Genomic DNA, 18,126 nt, shown 5'->3' on the forward strand with positions numbered 1-18,126 from the left:
TGAGGACCAGTGGTGAATGTGAATGCATGTGATTAACCACTTCAGTGGTTGATCGAGTAGAGGGGGCACCTAGTGAGCAATCACCTGAGCTGCCCCTTGACCTGCCTCCCCCCGGACTGCTGCAGCCCCGGGTCAATTACTGTGGCCCTGGAAGTGCCCTAGATCCACCACCTCTGAGAACCAACCTATTTGGGTAATGAGTGGGACCTCTCACGGTCTTCTCTCAGCAGCCCGAGTCTTCACCATTTGTCAGAGCATGTCAGTGACACACCTGCCACCTTCCCTGGAAATTCTCTGGAAATTCTGCTGTCTGGATGCTCCTTGGGCCATGCCTGTGATCCTTTGACTAACCATGAAGAAGTCACGACTCGAGACCCGATGACTCCATCCTCAACACAACCCTACCCGTCGGGCCCCTGCTCAGTGTTCAGGCACCTTCTTCGCAGCCCAGCGCCCCATGTAATCACCACACGCACTCCACGATTTGCTATTTGAACGTTAACTCTTTCCCGTAGTTTGTCTTTTCAGTAAAACATACCATGAGGTCATGATTGCTCACTGGTTGCCCCTTTTACTCTATCAACCCCTGAAGTGAATAATCACATGAATTCATATTCCATTCCAGTCCTCATCTCCATGGCCCCCTCTCTTCCCAACAATTTACCTGTGTCAGTCCCATTACGCTCCCTGTCTTCAATCCACAGACCCGTTTCCGGTGGTTTTATGAATGCTACTGGATTTCTGCATTTCCAAAGGTAAAACACCCAGCCCAGAGCAAAGTAGAGATAATCAAATGGATGTTATTTCTGAACCTTACTTCTTTTACAAAGATAAGTTTGAGGATGGTATGCATGAAATAACTTGGAATAATGTTTCAAATGGAAACACTGGCATTTTGAAGCAGTACCAACTACCATGATGAATGTAGTGGTTTAGGGAAATGGGTATGTTCCTACTGGCCCACATAAAAGGGCATATGCCCCCTTGGCACCCACAGTTTCATTCCAGCTGTGTACAACTATTTCGAGTCACCATCCAGGATTTACTAGCAGTTGATTTCACAGTAGTTTTCTTTGGTCGTTTTGTGCAGCAAGTGCTTTTTTCAGATGTTTTCATGAGTTTGTTCCAATTTCCAGAGCAATAATAGGTACTAATCCTCATGAGAGGACTTATTTATAACACATTAGAAGACATTAACATGAATATTAACACTGAGATCGTGTGAGAAAAAAGGAGTAATCCTAGCTTTCTTAATTACTCGCCTTCCTCCTCCTAATTTGATGAAAGGGACAAGAAACAGGTTCCTTTCACAGCTCTGGATTTGTATTTTCAAATCACTGCTTTTAAAAACAAGTAGGCCATCAGTCCGTGGCAACAAAAGGAATCACAACCTCTCTCCTCAAACCCCCAGAAGAATTTCTCAGGGAGGGTCTTACTGCCTTAGCCCAGCAACCTACCCACACTGTGGGTCTATGGCTGTGATTTAGATGCTGCAGGTCTCTGACTGGGACTTGGGCTGTGGTCCCACCATCCATGCGTAACTGCACAGCATGAAGGGATTTGGCTTAAACATAAGAAAAATCTCAATGAATTAGACTATTAATTTCGGGCTCTGGGGAGACTGGAAAATGAATCATTTCTCGACATTTTGGCTTCACTCATTGTGCACTCTACCTTCTTTACCATACTGAATGAATTCTGGACATGTGATACGTTCATATCTTTGACTGGGGGATGTCTGGTTATTTTCTGCCCTATCCCTCAAAATGTAATTCTGCCACACACTTCTTGGAGAATAAGAGTGAAAAATGTAAATTCCATTATTGCACAACCGAGGCGACCCGATTTAGCCTTAGGAAGAGTGACCTAGAAATATACCTATCAAAATTTGCCATTATTCAGAATGATTAAGTGTAGGATGATTAAACGAAATCCACTATGTTCGCTGGCGAAAATGAAACCACAGATGTATTAGAGGTGACAACGCGTCGTTTATTAATGAATGCTTTGAGAATGAGCAGGCACCCCCGTGGGACCCCCAGAACCGAGCTGTGCAACGTGGCAGCACTAAGGGTCTTTGGGGCCCAGTGGTGGCTCTGAAAAGAGCCTTCGGGGTTGGCTGCTTAGGGCGCCCAGAGGCGACTCACTGGCGGTGGTGTGACCTGCCGACGGCCCTGGTGGCCTCGTACACAGCGTGCTTGCCGATCTCCCCGGGCAGCAGGAGACGCACGGCCGTCTGGATCTCTCTGGAGGTGATGGTCACACGATTGTTCTGGCGGGCCAGGCGGCTGGCCTCGCTGGCGATGCGGTCCAACATGTCCTTGACGAAGGAGTCCAGGACGCTCACGGTGGACCGGGACAGGCTGAGGTCCGAATGGATGTGCTTCAGCATCTTGGGGAAATAGGTGGCAAAACCGTCCCCGCACTTGGAGTGGCTACCGCGCTTGGCGCACCTGGAGCGTCTGCCGCGCCTCTGCTTCTTCTCTTCAGGTGGGGCGGTTGGGCCGGCCTTCTCCAGTTCTTGGCACTTCAGGGACTCCTCAGAAGACGTGTCACAAGCTTGTTCAGCCATCGCCTCTGCACCGTCTGACGGTGGGGGAGCACACAAGCCACAAGCTTCCTCAGCCATCGCCTTGGCACCGCCCGACAGTTGGGGCCAACAGACAATGAGAGTTGCTAGGCCCAGCAGTCCTTTATGTAGGCCGAGCTGTGTCACGTCATGGGACAGCTCGATGCCCCATTGGATGGCCTGCCACGCGGGGACACTGCCAGTGGCCCAATGTGATTGGATGGACCTGTTCCTTGTCGTCCTGCCCACCAATCAGAGTGGGTGCCCATTGTGGTGGGATGGTCCTCCCGCCTCACCAACCATAGAGAATGTGTGTCATTCCAGAACCCAGCCGTCGCCTCTGCCAGAGACTTAGGATGAGGCCACAGAGGGCAAACGGTCATCGGACGAAGCACTTCCAGTGACTCAAGGCACACCAAGAGCATTTTGAAAACATGTTACCAAAATGTCCTCGAGAGTGGGGATTAGAGCTCTGGCTCTTTGACAGAGTCTATCCTCAGTCTCCCTAGCCCACGGTCTCAGAGCTGTGCCAGTAGGCACGTTTGGGCTATTACTCTGTCAAAGCGGACAATATCTTTGTCCCGAGGTGAGCCAGGCTGGCTTGAGCAGGAGTACCCTGACCCGGCCAGCTGAGAGTTCCTGGAAGCCAAGGGGCCTGGCCATCCCTCTCATGCCTCGAGGTCCCCTCAGTCCCTCAGTGAACCGGGAAAGGGAGAATGACAAAACCCCAGTTCCCAAACGGTGAACACGGGGAAGCTGGCTATTTGTGTATGTACAATTCCTTCAGCATTTTCCAAGTCCAAATTGTATGCTAATTTTGGGGGGCGGGGGGTTTTCGGTGGATTGAACTCAGGGGCACTTAGCCATTGAACCACACTCTCAGGCTTTAATTTTTTTTTTCTTTTTTTGAGGCAGGGTTTCACTAAGTTTGTGTAGTGCCTTGCTCAACTGCTGAGCTGACCCTGAACTAGTGAGCCTCCCGCCTCAGCCTCCCAGCAGCTGGAATTACAGGCCTTCCTCAGCATGCCTGATCCAAATCGTATATTTAACAATACTTAATCCTTAAAATAAAATGCTTCCACATACTAGCATTGGTGAATGAAGATAAAGGGTCCCGACTGAAATTACATATGACACTAATTCTGTAATAAACCACCAGAGGGAGGGAGAGAAAGCTAGTCTAGTCTCAGTAATTCGAGTCTAGTGTTCATCACAACAGTTTTGCTACCTACCTGCTCCAGGGCTGAAACACGTCCACATGGGCCTCACCATTACCTAGACAACCGCCTGACCTCTGCAATCCAAGTCCCTTTCCCCTGTGAAGCGACTTTAAGCCAGTTTGGTCCAGTATTCCTTCAAATCAGAACTTTTTTTTTTTGCTTTCCTGGAATCACCCACCCTGCTTTGAGCAGGAATTCCCTGACATGGCCAGCGCAGGGCTCCTGGAAGTGGAGTCTTGGCTGCATACCCTCTGTCTTCACATTTGACCAAAACCCTCAGAGAATCAGAAAAGTAGAAATAGCAAATCCACAGTCTCCAGTCCCAGAACCACAAAGAGAAATGGGTACACACACATAAGTGTTAATTTTTCTGAAACTTCTACCAAGTGTAAAACTGTTTTCTTAACAATATCTGGATTCTGAAAGTATTCTAAATGCTAGGATGAGAGAACGAGAGCTGTTCCAGGCAACTACTGTTAACCTAATTTCTCTAAGAAACCTCCTTAGGGACACAAAGGGAATAAAGTGAGTGGAACACGGTTTTCAATGGAAGGATATCCTTCAAGAATCTATGATAACACATTCAACACCATTTCTTTTTTTTTTTTTTTTTCGGTGCTGGGGATCGAACCCAGGACCTTGGGCTTTCAAGGCAAGCACTCTACCGACTGAGCTATCTCCCCAGCCCTCAAAACCATTTCTTAAATAGACAGAAATACAACATTAATTGCAGAAACTGAGCCAAAGAAGGATTGAAGGATTAAAAAGACTTGAAGAAACGCAGATCCGCCATGAGATGTCACACCAAATGGCCAGAGTTTCCACAGTGTTTCCTGTCAGGCCTGTAAGAATCGAGCAATAAATCTAGAAAATGAAGGGATGAAAACCGTTTCTTTCCCCAAAACATGATGTGATGAGAAAACCTGTTGAAAGGAGCATGCTAAGAAATTCTGTGCAGTCCTTTTTTTCAAATTTTATTTCATTTTTTTTTGTTCTATTTAGTTATATATGAGCAGAATTTATTTTAATTCATTGTACACAAATGGAGTAAAACTTGTCATTTATCTGATTGTACACACTGCAGAGGCAAACCATTCATGGAATCTTGTATGTACATAGGGTGATGATGCTCATCTCATTCCACCATCTTTCTCATCCTCCTTCCCCCTCCCCTTCCCTCATTCCTCTCTGCACAATCCAAACTTCCTCCATTCTTCCTTTTCACCTCTCTTTATGTTCGGCATTCACTTATGAGAGAAACTTTTCTCCTTTGTTTTTTGGGATTGACGCTTTATGCTGAGCATGATATTCTCCAACTCCATCCATTTACTTGCAAATGACATAATTGTCTTCTTCTCTAAGGCTGAGTAATATTCCAGTGTGTATATATGCACCACAGTTTCTTATCCATTCATCTATTGAAGGACAACTAGATTGGTTCCACAATTTTTTCAATTGTGATTTGTGGTGTTATAAATATTGATGTGGCTGCATGACTGGAGTATTCTGATTTTCAGTCCTTTGGGTATAGACCGAGGAGTGGTGTAGTTTGTCTATTGTGCCATTCTAACTCAGATAAGGACATGGAGTCACGACCCCCAGATTCTGGGAGTTGGGTGGAAGCAGGCTTGTGGTGAGCAGCCAGCAAACTCCTGTATTGCAGAAACAGCTGTACATTTTATAGGTTTCTTGCCCAATCACAATGTACCATGGGGGATCAGACCACTAGGTTCCTATACAGATTCCCTAGGTAACACTGAGTCAACCTGAAGGAGTTGTTTACTTTCCTAGGTAGGAGAAGTGGAACGCTCCTCCCTGCAAGTTTACACACTTGGGACATTCGCTGCTGCCAGCCCAAACTAGGATTTCTCCCAACAGAGTGGGATACCTGGGTCAATGGTGGTTCCATTCCAGGTTTTCTAAGGAATCTCCTCCCTGCTTTGCAGAGTGGCTGCACCAAGTTGCAATCCCAACAGCAATGTATGAGTGCACCTTTTCCCCCACATCCTCGTCAACTTTTATTATTACCTGTATTCTTGATAATTGCCATTCTAACTGGAGTAAGATGAAATCTTAGAGTAGTTTTGTTTTGCATTTCTGTAATTGCTAGAGATGTTGAACATTGTTTCATATGTTTGTTGACTAATTGTGAAATGCCTTACTGTACCAATTTTTTGATCTGACTATTTTTGTATGTGTGTTAAGATTTTTGAGTTCTTTATGTATCCCAGAGATTAATGTCTATCTGAAGTGCAGGTGGCAGAGATGTTTTTCCCTTTCTCTAGGATCTGTCTTCTTGTTCCTAATTGTTTCAAATGCTGTGAAGGAGCTATTTAGTTTGATACCATCCCATTCATTTGCTAATGATTTTACTTCTTGCCCTTTAGGAGTCTTGTTGAAGAATTGGTTCCTAAGTCAACATGATAAAGTTTTGGGACTACTTTTTCTTCTAGTGGGCACAGGGTCTCTGGTCAAATGCATAGGTCCTTGAGAAGGAACTCCCTGACTTTGAATTGAGTTTTGTGCAGGGTGAGAGATAGGTTTATAATTTCATTTTGCTACTTATGGATTTCCAGTTCTCCCAGCACCATTTGTTGAAGAGGCTATCTTTTCTCCAATGTATGTTTAGGTGCTTTTGTCTACTATGAGATAATTTTATTGATGTGCGTTTGTCTCTGTGTCCTCTATTCTGTACCATTGGTCTTCATGTCTTTTTTGGTGCTAATACCATGCCATTTGTTTTCTACAACTCTACAGTATAGTTTAATGTCTGGTATTTTGATGCCTCCTGCTTCATATTTTTCACTAAGAATTGCTTTGCCTACTTTGGGCTATTTTTCCAAATGACCTTAATGACTGCTTTTTCTATTTCTATGAAGAATGTCATAGGAATTTTGATAGGAATTGCATTAAATCTGTATTGCACTTTTAGTAGTATGGCCATTTTGACAATATTAATTCTGCCTCTCCAAGAACAAGGGAGAACTTTCCATCTTCTTAGGTCTTTCTCAATTTCTTTCTTTAGTATTCTGTAGTTTCCATTGTAGAGGTCTTTCACCTCTTTAGTTAGAGGTATTCCCAAATATTTTATTTTTTTTATGACTCTCACAAATAGGATAGTTTTCCTAATTTCTCTGCCAGTTGCTTCTTGAGGTATGTATAGGAATGAAATTGATTTATGGGTGGTAATTTTGCATCCTGCTACTTTGCTGATTTCATTTATGAGTTCTAGAATTTTTCTGGTGGAGTTTCGTGCTTCTTCTGAACGTAGGTAGAATCTTGTCATCATCAACTACTTCTTCTTTTCCTATTTGTATCCCTTTCATTTCTTTCTTCTTGTTTCTCTGGCTAGAGTTTTCATGTCTGTGTTGAATAGAGGTTGTGAAAGGGCATTCCTGACTTGTTTTTGTTCTTAGAGGGAATGCTTTCAATTTTTCTCCATGTAGAATGATGTTGTCCTTGGGATTAGCATAGATAGCTTTTACAATGTTGAGATATATTCCTACTATCCCTAGTTTTTGTGTTGTTTTAAACATGAATGAATGTTGTATTTTTTCAAATGCTTTTTATGCATATATTGAGATAATCATGTCAATTCTGTCTTTAAATCTATTGATGCGATGAATTATGTCTGTTGATGCGATGAATTATGTTTATTGATTTCTGTCTGTTGAACCAAGCTGTCTCCCTAGGATAAACCCCACTTGATGATGGTACACTTGGTATTTTTAGTACATTTTTGTATGTCACTTGCCAGTATTTTTAAAAGAATTTTTGCATGTGTATTCATCAGGAATATTGGACTGACATTTTCTTTCCTTGATGTCTCTTTTTCTGCTTTTGGTATCAGGGTGATACTAGCTTCATAGAATGAGTTTGGAAGAGTTCCCTACTTTTCTATGTCACAGTGTAATTTGAGGAGGATTGGTGTTATTTTTTCTTTGACAATCAGGTAGAACTCAGTTGAGAATCCATCTGGTCTTGGATTTTTCTTTGTTGAGAGGTCTTTGATGATGTCTTTAATTCCACTGCCTGAAATTGACGTGTTTAAATTTTTATGTCCTCCAGATTTAAAGGGTTAGGTCATGTATCTGTAGAAGTTTGTCCATGTCTTCAAGATTTTTCTTTGATTAGAGTAAAAATTTTCAAGTGAGTTTCTGATTATCATCTGTATATCCATAGTGCCATTGTGATATTTCATTTTTCACACTAATTTTAGGGATTTGTGTTTTCTTTCTCTTTCCCTTTGCTGGCTTGGCTAATGGTTTTTCAATATTATTTATTTTTTGAAAGTATCAACTTTATTAATTTTTAGAATCAACTGTTAGTTTTGTAGATTTTTAATTTTTTTGTTTCCAATTCATTGATTTCAGCTCTCATTTTAATTATTTCCTACCTTCTGCTTTTGGTGTTGATTAGTTGTTCTTTTTCTAGGGATTCGAGATGTAATTGTCGATTCTTATTTTTTAATCCAATCTGCCCATCAATGTCTATTTGCACAAAATATTTGTATGTGGACACATACAATTATTTTACTTATTTATTTTTATGTGGTGCTTAGCATCAAGCCCAGTACCTTATACATGCTAGGTGAGTGCTCTACCACTGAGACACACCCATATGCCCAGGCTATGTCTGTTGATTGATGAGTTTAGGCTATTTACATTTAATGTAATTGAGAAATGATTTTCGTCCCTTGGCATTTTGATTTATTTCTGTTTTTTAATTTGAATGAGTTTCTCTTTGGATTGCCTATTCTTCTTTCCTGATTTTCACATTTAGTTTACATTTCCTCTTTAGGAAATGTTTTATTGAGTATATTTTTCAGTACAGACTTTCCTGTTGTGAATTCTTTTAACTCTTTTATCTTGGAAGGTTTTAATTTCATCATCAATTCTGAAGCTTCATTTTACTGAGTATCATATTCTTGGCTGGCATCCATTTTCATTCATATCTTGGTATACATTATTCCAAAAATTGTGTTTTTGCAGGTCTGAGTTGGGAAATCAGCTGAGATCTGGATTGGTTTCCCTCTAAGGATGACCCGTTGGTTTTTTCTGTCAGATTTTAAAATTCTATCCTTATTCAGTATGTTAGGAATTTTCATAATAATGTACCTTGGCGAGGGTCTGTTGTAATTTTGTTTACTTGGGGTGCTGTAAGCCTCCTGATTTGATTTTCCACTTCATTCTTTAGGATTGGGCAATTTTCTGATATTTCATTGAAAATATCATGCATTCCTTTGGTTTGTATCTCTGAGCTTTCATCTATTGTGATAAATCTTAAATTTGGTCTTTGCAGATTTTCCCATATTTCTTGGAAGTTCTATTCATTTTCTCTTAACTTTTCCCATGGTCAGCTTCATTTTCAAGATTTATATTTTGTCTTCATTGCAAGAAACTCTTCATTCCAAGTGGTCTAGTCTGTTGTTGATGCTTTCTATTGAAATTTTAATTTGGTTTATTCATTTTATTTTCATTTTTAGAATTTTGTCGGGGTTAAGCCCCCTTGCCCTTCTCAACCAGCAACAAGGGAAGGGGACACTCCCCAACAAGATCAGACCGGGATAGGTAGGGCGGACAGACTGCCTGCTCCAAGCCCTCCAGGCGGAGGACAATCAGACGCGTCAGGGAGACCAGTCACAGCAGGAACTCGTTTATTGAGGAAGTCACACAGCTTTTATGTAGGGTGGGGGCTAGGCGGGAACCAATCAGCTTAAAGGTCAGCAAGGCAGGGGGGTTCACGCAGGCGAGAGTCCCATTGGACTATATGGCAAGCACGAGCTGATCACGTTCGCAGAACTGTTGTTAACCAATCCCTGACGGTGGTCCCATTCATCGTCATTAACTATTGAAACCGCCTTTGAGGCCTTGATCTTGCTTACTGAGGAAGTAAGGAGTCAGCCTGAGTCAGTTAACGTGTCATTAGACCCAACACATCCCCCTTTTTTGTTTATATTAAGGGTGTGTCTGTCTTAGGTTGACCCTGGGAGGGTCTTACCCATCATGGAACATCACCCTAGCAATTTGGGGGTCTGCCTTACTCGAAGGTGTGCCTGTCTTAGGTTGTCCACGGCAGAGCAACATCCTTACCCATCATTGGACAATGAGGCTCTAGCCCTCATTTCCTGTCTTAGGTCGGTATGAGCTCCCCATGAATCTTACCCGTCATTGACTACCACCTTAGCACTTCAGGCGGGCCCCTCAGGAGGAGCAGGGTTTAAGGGAGAGACACTTAGACCCCAGTGTCCTGATACGAGTGATCCATGATCCTATAGGGCTCCCAATCATCATTATGAAGGGCGGTATAATGCTGTAGGACCACCATGAGCTGCACAGACTTAGCCTGGCTTTTCAGGAAATGGATAAGCTTATTGATTATGCAAGGCCCAAAGGTGGACACAAGGATAATGGTGATTAGCAGTCCCATAAGTGGGAGGAGGTAGGGGAGCCACTCATGTAACCCAGTCCAGAGGAAATTAGACTGGAGCTCGCTCCTACGATGTTCCAGATCTTCTTGTAGGTTTTTGATTTTATCTTGTACAATGCCAGAGCGGTTGGCGTAGGAACAGCACTTCTCACCAAGGAACAGGCAAAGCCCTCCTTCCTTCGCCGTGAGCAGATCCAAACCACGATGATTTTGCAGGACGACAGTGGCCAAGGAATCAAGTTGAGCCTGTAGATCCAAGATGGTAGAGCTGCAAAGTGCAATGTTAGGAGTTCTGTGTAGCTCTCAAGGAAGTCTGCTGTCCAAAGTTATGAGGTCAGAGACCCCAATCTCAATCACTGTTGTCCCATTTTTGCTACTGCGCATTACATTCTTAAATGTCATTTTAAGAAGTTTACATATATTGACTCCTGAGTCTATATGAACATTAGTTTAACACAATTTAACACTGTATCCAAACATGAATTAAAGAAATGCTGAGAGAGCTTTTAACTTTCCTTTTGTGTGGTGAAGTGGCAAAATGTTTTTACGTTTAATCTTTAAACAAATCAGGCTCTCAATAACCTTCAGAAATACATTTAACAAATTTTACATACACCCTATTGATGACAGGTCCTATAATAGAACATTAAATAATAGAAATAAATCCCCAATAAAATTTACTCTTTTTAAGTTTAAAATTACTATTACAGAGAAGTTTAGTTTGGAGAATAACAGCTTGATAAATTCTCTGCTTTAAAAACTTATATACCTGGAAAATGTGAACACATTCAACATACAAAGAGTGACCATTTCACAATTACCTTGACACTTTTATATTACCAAATTTAGTTTTTAAAGAAAAATTTAGATTCTAACGTAGTACAATACTCTGACAGTTGCTTAACCATAATTGTATAAACCCCAATTTTTAAGACTAATTGTTCTAAAGAATAAAACTTAATAGACACAAAGTTAAGAGTAAATTAGTGTTTCTAAGAAATCCTTGTCATTTTACCATATAGACTAAACTTTGGTTTATATCAGAACATTAGTATTTCACCTTTGGAAAAACCTTAAATAGCTTTAACTGCTTCACATACGTACAACCAACTTAGTTACATGCAAACTTGTTGAAATTTGCCCTTTACTTACCTAGATTTTCTTAGCACTTACTTAGACCCTCATGTATTTCATCACACAAGCACTTTCTTACCCAGAAACATTTCCTTTTCCCTTGTACTACATATTTTTTTCATACTCAAAACCTTTTATTTTCTCTTTCCTATCTGTTGACCTTTTTGTTCACATTCTGAAACAACTTTTATGAAATTTCTTAATTTATATAAATTACTCCATTTTAATAAGATTAAATATTTTGTTATTTATAGTACTCTAATTGAAACACAGTTGAAACCTTTAGAACCCTTTGTATATAGAATTATACCTGTTAGGACATAACTCTTAGTAACCTTGTTTTTAGTTTAGACAAGTGTCCTGGACAGTATTTGCCATCTTTTTCTTGTTGAAGGAAAGTCCTAGAAAAATTGATGTTAGACATTTTATTAACATCAACATTTTATTAACATCAACATTTTATCATTTTGACCACCTAGAGACTTGCGGGTTATTTTCAAGACATTTTACTTCTATTAGTTTACCCATTTAAATTGAACCTTTTAAATCATGTGAATTAAAAGTATATGGATCCATTTTTAAATTTTAATTTTAGGAGCGCTCAGTTTCCATACCGACAAAACATGACACCAGACAGCACGACATATACATAACACAAAATCAAAGGCCTTGAAACTTTATAGGTGAATCTCCATTGCAATGTACCAGATGTTCAGAAACTCTAGTTGAATAAAAAAAATAGAACTGATCAAAAAAGTCATGAGCTCAAAAAAAAGTGTAGAATTCAAAAAAACAAGAGTCCTGAAAAAATGATACGGCCGTTAATTACTTTAGTGAAGCACCATAAAATTTACTTTTGCTGGAGTTCAGGTAAGACCCTTTTTGCTCTTTTTTTTTTTTCCCCTTGTGTTTGATACCGGTCTCCTACTGAGCCTTCAGTCTTTCTCTATTTACATTTCAATGTAAGCCTTGACTGAGATCTGGATCTGAAAGGGGCTAAAATGTTCTAGCAGAAACTTGATGCCTAGGGCATTTTAACCCTTATTCCTGGTTAGTAATCAATTCAGGTTTGGATGCAGAAAATTGTGAAACAATTATCTCCCAATACTTGTGGGGACTGGGGCTATTATATCATACTCCTTACTAGAACATGCCACTGATTGTTGGGCTGGATACTCCCTCCCCACCGGCATACATGGGACCTCATGGCAGGAGGACTAGGTGGGCTGGGCCAGGGAATGGAAGCAGAAACAGCTGAGTCGAAGTTGGAGGAGGAGGAGGGATTGAGAGGGAGAGAAGAAGGAGGCATTCAAGTTTGCAGGAAGAGCAGAGAAGCACAAGAAAGAAGAGACTTGAAGATAAGGAATCCCTTTCCATCTGCCCCCTCGCTTGAGGAAGCTGTGTGCCAATACCTTTGGTAGCCACAATCCACCTTCCCATGGAGCGATCTTTCATCCCTGCACAGGCCAATTTGTGATCGGTAGTCATTCCTTCCCAAACTAACATTTTACCATTTACCTGGAAGGCCATACAGGGAGGGGGGAGGTTAGAGTCTATGAGTTCTTGCCCAGTATCATAAAATGGCCACCGGGAAGATTTCCCGCCATCCAGAAGGAGGAGGGCGAGGGCTTTCATTGGAGTCTGATGTGGCCCCAGAATACAAGATGGCAGCAATGAGCCTCCCCGGGGCATTAGTGGGCCCTCCCTGTGTGTAGAGGCTGGCTGCCCTCGTGGTTCCTCAACCTTGGGAGGAGCGGATGGAGATGGATTGGGCTCCTCATTAAAGGTCTCACAACGTTGTTTACTATGTGGCAAGTTTCTGGAAGGAGATGCAACGGGAGGAGCCGGCGGTTCTTTAGGCGGCAGCTCTTTGGAGAGAAATTTGGAGCCCCCTTTGGGAGGTCCTGGAGAGAAGCAGGCCTTAATGGCGGATAATGTGGGGCAGACTCTTAATGGGGGACCCTCCCCTAAACTGATTTCCCTCTTCCTAACAAGTTGTTCTACACGATCCCATGTGGACCAGTCAAAAAGATTAGCGGCGGGAAGACAAGGGGCCACCCAAGTAAAGGTGTCCCAGGCTTTTTCCGCCTGTGTATCAGACCACTCAAGGCCCCTACTCTTCAGCATGAATCTAAGAGCTGAGAGCGCAGGGTCACCATGTGTGGTGTGTGTTTGCCCCATCTTTTCAGGGATGCCTTACCTCGGAACTCGCTTGGCCCAATCTGCCGGTAATTTCAGTTTCAAAACTGCCTCTTTGCTTTGGCTGCAGTTCAGCCTTGAGGGGCCCCACGTTGGGTGCCAGATGTCGGGGTCTTAAGCCCCCCTGCCCTTCTCGACCAGCCACAAGGGAAGGGGACACTCCCCAACAAGGTCAGACCAGGATAGGTAGGGCCGACTGACCGCCGGCTCCCAACCCTCCAGGCAGAGGACAATCAGATGCGTCAGGGAGACCCGTCACAGCAGGAACTCGTTTATTGAGGAAGTCACACAGCTTTTATGTAGGGTGGAGGCTAGGCGGGAACCAATCAGCTTAAAGGTCACCAAGGCAGGGGTGTTCACGCAGGCGAGAGTCCCATTGGACTATATGGCAAGCACGAGCTGATCTCGTTCGCGGAACTGTTGTTAACCAATCCCTGACAGTGGTCCCATTCATCGTCATTAACTATTGAAACCGCCTTTGAGGCCTTGATCTTGCTCACTCACCAGGAAGTAAGGAGTCAGCCTGAGTTAGTTAATGTGTCATTAGACCCAACAGAATTTCCCTTTAATTTTATTATTCAGAATCCCTATCTCTTTATTTAAGTCATTTTTAACTTCTTGTATTTAATTTCTGATTTCACTCCTTACATTGTCCAGTTTGACTATGTACATTCTAAACTCTTTCTCTGACATTTCTTCCACTGAGTTGTTTATGGATTCTGCTACTGAGGTATCTTACTTTGTTTGGGGCTATTTGTTCACTTACTTTTTCATGTTGTCTGTGTGTCTACTGATATGACAGTATGGATCTGAGGCAGTGGAGTTTCTATCCTATGGACTTATAGTGTTCCTGAAGGTTTGCAGAATCTCACTGTTTAGTGGGAGACAAATAATAACAACAGCCAATGTGAACAATAGGAAGCATTAAACCAATAGATCCTGCTGTGAGGTCTACAAGTTAATTGTGCCAAGAACAGAAATGGTATGATCAGGTTTTGCCTAGAGCAAATACAGTAAGTTTGCCAAAGGATATATAATTTTGAAGGGTGGCCAGGGCGAGAACAAAAGTGACATAGAATGTGATGATTATGAGGTAGGAGGAGAGAAGACAGAAGTAAAAGATTAAAGGAAGAGTGAATGAGACAACAATAGAGTTTGGCCATTGGCAGAAAAAAAAGGGAAATCGAAGGAAACAGGTAGGAGAAAAAGTACATATAAAGCAAAAATTATTGAAAAACTTACAAATAAAAATAAAACAATACAAAACAAAAGTGAAATATGCTAGTAATATATTAGTCTCAAAATACTGATCCATGAGAAGCAACTGTCTTCAAAAATGCTAGAAATGAGAAAAAACGAATATGAATACGTATAAATGTTCATGAGCCATTAAGGTCACAATTAAACAGAGAAAAGAAAAAAGAAAGATCTTGATGAAAAGTTAAAGAGTCATTTCTGCTGGCATTCAAAGTATTCTCAGGTTCCTTTCTCAGCAGTGTTAGGTGGGATCATCTGGAATGTGATGTTTACTCCACCTGCAGGGTGTGGTTGCTGGAATAAGAAAGGTAATCCTGTAGGTGAAACCCCTGGATGTGGGGTTTAGGTTTAGGTAAACTCCACGTTCTTTACTGAACACCAGTTGGTCTGGAGATTATAAATCATGGCACCTCCATGACCCAGGAATTGCTGGTCCTTCCTGGAAGACTGTACCCCACGGATCTGCCCTGGGTCCCAATCATGTGGTGGAGGAGCCAATTCGTAGTCCACTCTATCATCTGAAGACTCCATGCTTCCTGGTCTTGGGTTCAGTCTCCAAACTCAACCCCTCTCTCCCCTGCCTTTTGAAATTCCCCACCAGGAGCTGCCTCTCCCAGCTGGTTTTGCAAGTAGCTGGATTGCAGGGCATGGGGGAGAGCCGGGTGGGTTTCCACAACCAGTGGTCCCTGTGTAAACCTCTCTCCATGTTTGATTTTCTCCTGATCACTTAGTCACACTCTAGGTCATGCAGTGTGTGTTAGCCAGGCGTGAATGTGGGGCCAAACTCGGGTTTGCCAGGAATCGGCTCCTCCAGTTGCTGGCCCCCATGCTGGAGCTGGCAAAATTCTTCCTTCCTCTGTCCTCCCCATACAGCAGGGAGAGATGTGGCATCTTGCCCACACAAGTATGTTGTGCAGCATGCCTTTCAGTTTAGTCAGGCAGTGTCTTTGTTCTCTAATCTCTCTGTTCCCAGACAAACCTCAGTGCTCCTAAGAACGTGGGTTCCTTTGATTCCCTTATCCCTCTATTTTGCTCATGGAGGCACCACTCTGGCTGGTGCCGCTAGCCACAGCAGCAGCTATGGTGTTAGGGATTTCATCCTTATTATACCCAACTTCCTTAGTCCCTGATCTCCTTTGAATGTCTAGTATTAAATTCCCATAAAATCCCCCTACGTTTTGGGTTCACTCACCTTGCTGAGGAGCTGCCTACCTGCTTTCTTGGTTTCATGCCACAGAGAAACCAGGGAAGCAACCTTCTCTATTCTGCCATCTTGGATCCCTCTGGGATAATCATTCTTGATTTAGAAGGGGAATCTTGTGCTTTAATTCATATGACTCATTGCCTGCCAGTTGTGTGTGTGCATGTGTGTGTGTGTGTGTGTGTGTGTGTGTGTGTGTATGTGATGGGGTGCCATTTTTTATAGTCATTTGTGTCAGATATATCCCTGGCCTTCCTTTATTTTGACTACTCAGATAAAAATTATTTTTCGTAATGTCCTTTAGCTTTTCTATTCTCCTTCTCCTTACAGAATGTTGTGGAACAATATATAATTTTATTTTGTGTCACCATAAAAACATTCCTAACCGAAGCAATTTTTCTATCACATCCCTAGTATGGAATTCTTTTAAGTACATAAATTAGGACCCAGAGCCAGTAGAGGTATAGCTCAATAAAAGAAATATTTCACTTTTCTAGCTCACTGGGCTCTGAAATTAATTTCCATTTCAGTACGATTTATCTAAGTTGATCCCTTTCTTCTATATAATCTCTTCTTTTTAAAATACAAAACTTCATTAGTTAGAATTGTGCATCATTGGGTGATGGGACCATCTGATGAGAACAAAACAAGTCACAGTCTCCACTGAGTTGGCCAATAGGGGACCTGTCACTCCTGAAGCACAGTTGTTGTCCCAAACTGTGATCAGGTGAAACTGAACCAAATGATACTTCCTAGCCCTAGTGGTGTCCTTGCAGGTTGAGGGGCCAGTGCATGATTTTTGTATTTCTTGTTCCTTGACTTTGGGCTCACTTGTTTTCAAATTTGGGGATTCAGTGATATGAACATAGAGCAGGTCCTAGGATATTTCTCTTTCCCTTCACATAATATAAGAGAAAGTTTCCGAGCAACTAAGAGACCTAAGAAGATCACTTTTGCTTTCTCTTTACATAATGTGAATGTTAATGTCAATATGATCTAATTTCATTATGTTGTCTTCCTGGCTCAGTAGATTTTTGTCTGCTTGTTTTTCTTTATGCATACTGCTGAATTTTGAAGCAGTGATAGTCTAGTTGCTTTAAAAATATTATTGATATGTAGCTCTCTTTACTGTGAAAAGAGGGCGTGCTCTATGATTTCAATCCTTTGAAATTTATTATAACTTGCTTCAAAGCACAGTTTTTGCATATTGTACTGTTTCCATTTTTATTTTAAAAACAAGTTGTAAATTCCTTTTTGGATTAGGATGTAAAGACCTATAAAGGATGTCACTCTCAGACAAACTTTGGGACAAACCTTTGGTAATCTTTTCAAAGTCAAACTTATTTGGGTCCGTAATGACGTGGCAAGACCCTCTCGGGAGAGACAAAACATGCAGGAGATTGTACCTTTGCCAGAGCCCCATGTTCTCAATAGATTAATGCAGCCAGGAATGGATGCTACAGAGGAAATCCCTGAATAGTGCAGGCAGAAAGGGAGGCAATGGCTGCTCACGGAGGTCACATAAAGGCTTGGTTCTCTCCAGCTCTACTACAAAATAAGTCTGGTGGGCCATGATAGTCTGATGGGATATCATACCTCCAGAGTTCTCCTTGGGAAAAAAGGAAAAAAAAAATTTAGGATGAATGATCTAGCTTGTCAGGATTTTTACTTATTATTCTGCTATACTAAAAACATCTCATAAAAAGATTTTTAGAAAAAGGTTTGCTTCCAAGAGATACTGAGAAAATCGACCTGTCAATGAACTGAAATTGAATCCCCCAGGGGATGATACCACCACATTGCCTTACATGTCCATGTAGCAAAATTTAGGGAGCCAAAGGCACTTTACAAAGGCATGAGACTTTTCAGAGAAAAAATTGTGGACCAGGTCAAAGTCACTTAATTTCTGCTATGCCCATTGTTGCTACATCAGAACATCAGTGTTTTTTTCCATATGGAACACGAAGGTTTTCTCATAGAATGTCAAGCCCCGTATGCTGTTCCTCAAACATATCGTATTGTGAGTAGCCCCTTTAGGAACTTGAACCAATAGGGTATTTTCTTTGCGTTTTCCCTGTGTACATCCAGGAAGTGTATGGGATCTACACTCATCAGCT

General features: G+C 41.9%; 1 protein-coding gene across 1 annotated transcript; it reads right to left on the reverse strand.

The window, feature by feature from the left end:
• Window positions 1–2,143: 2,143 nt before the first annotated feature.
• Window positions 2,144–2,629, reverse strand: LOC124971587 (histone H2B-like). The gene has a single exon (XM_047535283.1). The coding sequence runs from the start codon at window positions 2,627–2,629 to the stop codon at window positions 2,144–2,146; it is 486 nt and encodes a 161-aa protein (XP_047391239.1).
• Between the last annotated feature and the right edge of the window lie 15,497 nt (window positions 2,630–18,126).

This window comes from Sciurus carolinensis, chromosome X (assembly GCF_902686445.1).
Source record: "Sciurus carolinensis chromosome X, mSciCar1.2, whole genome shotgun sequence".
NCBI classification, from domain to species: Eukaryota; Metazoa; Chordata; class Mammalia; order Rodentia; family Sciuridae; genus Sciurus; species Sciurus carolinensis.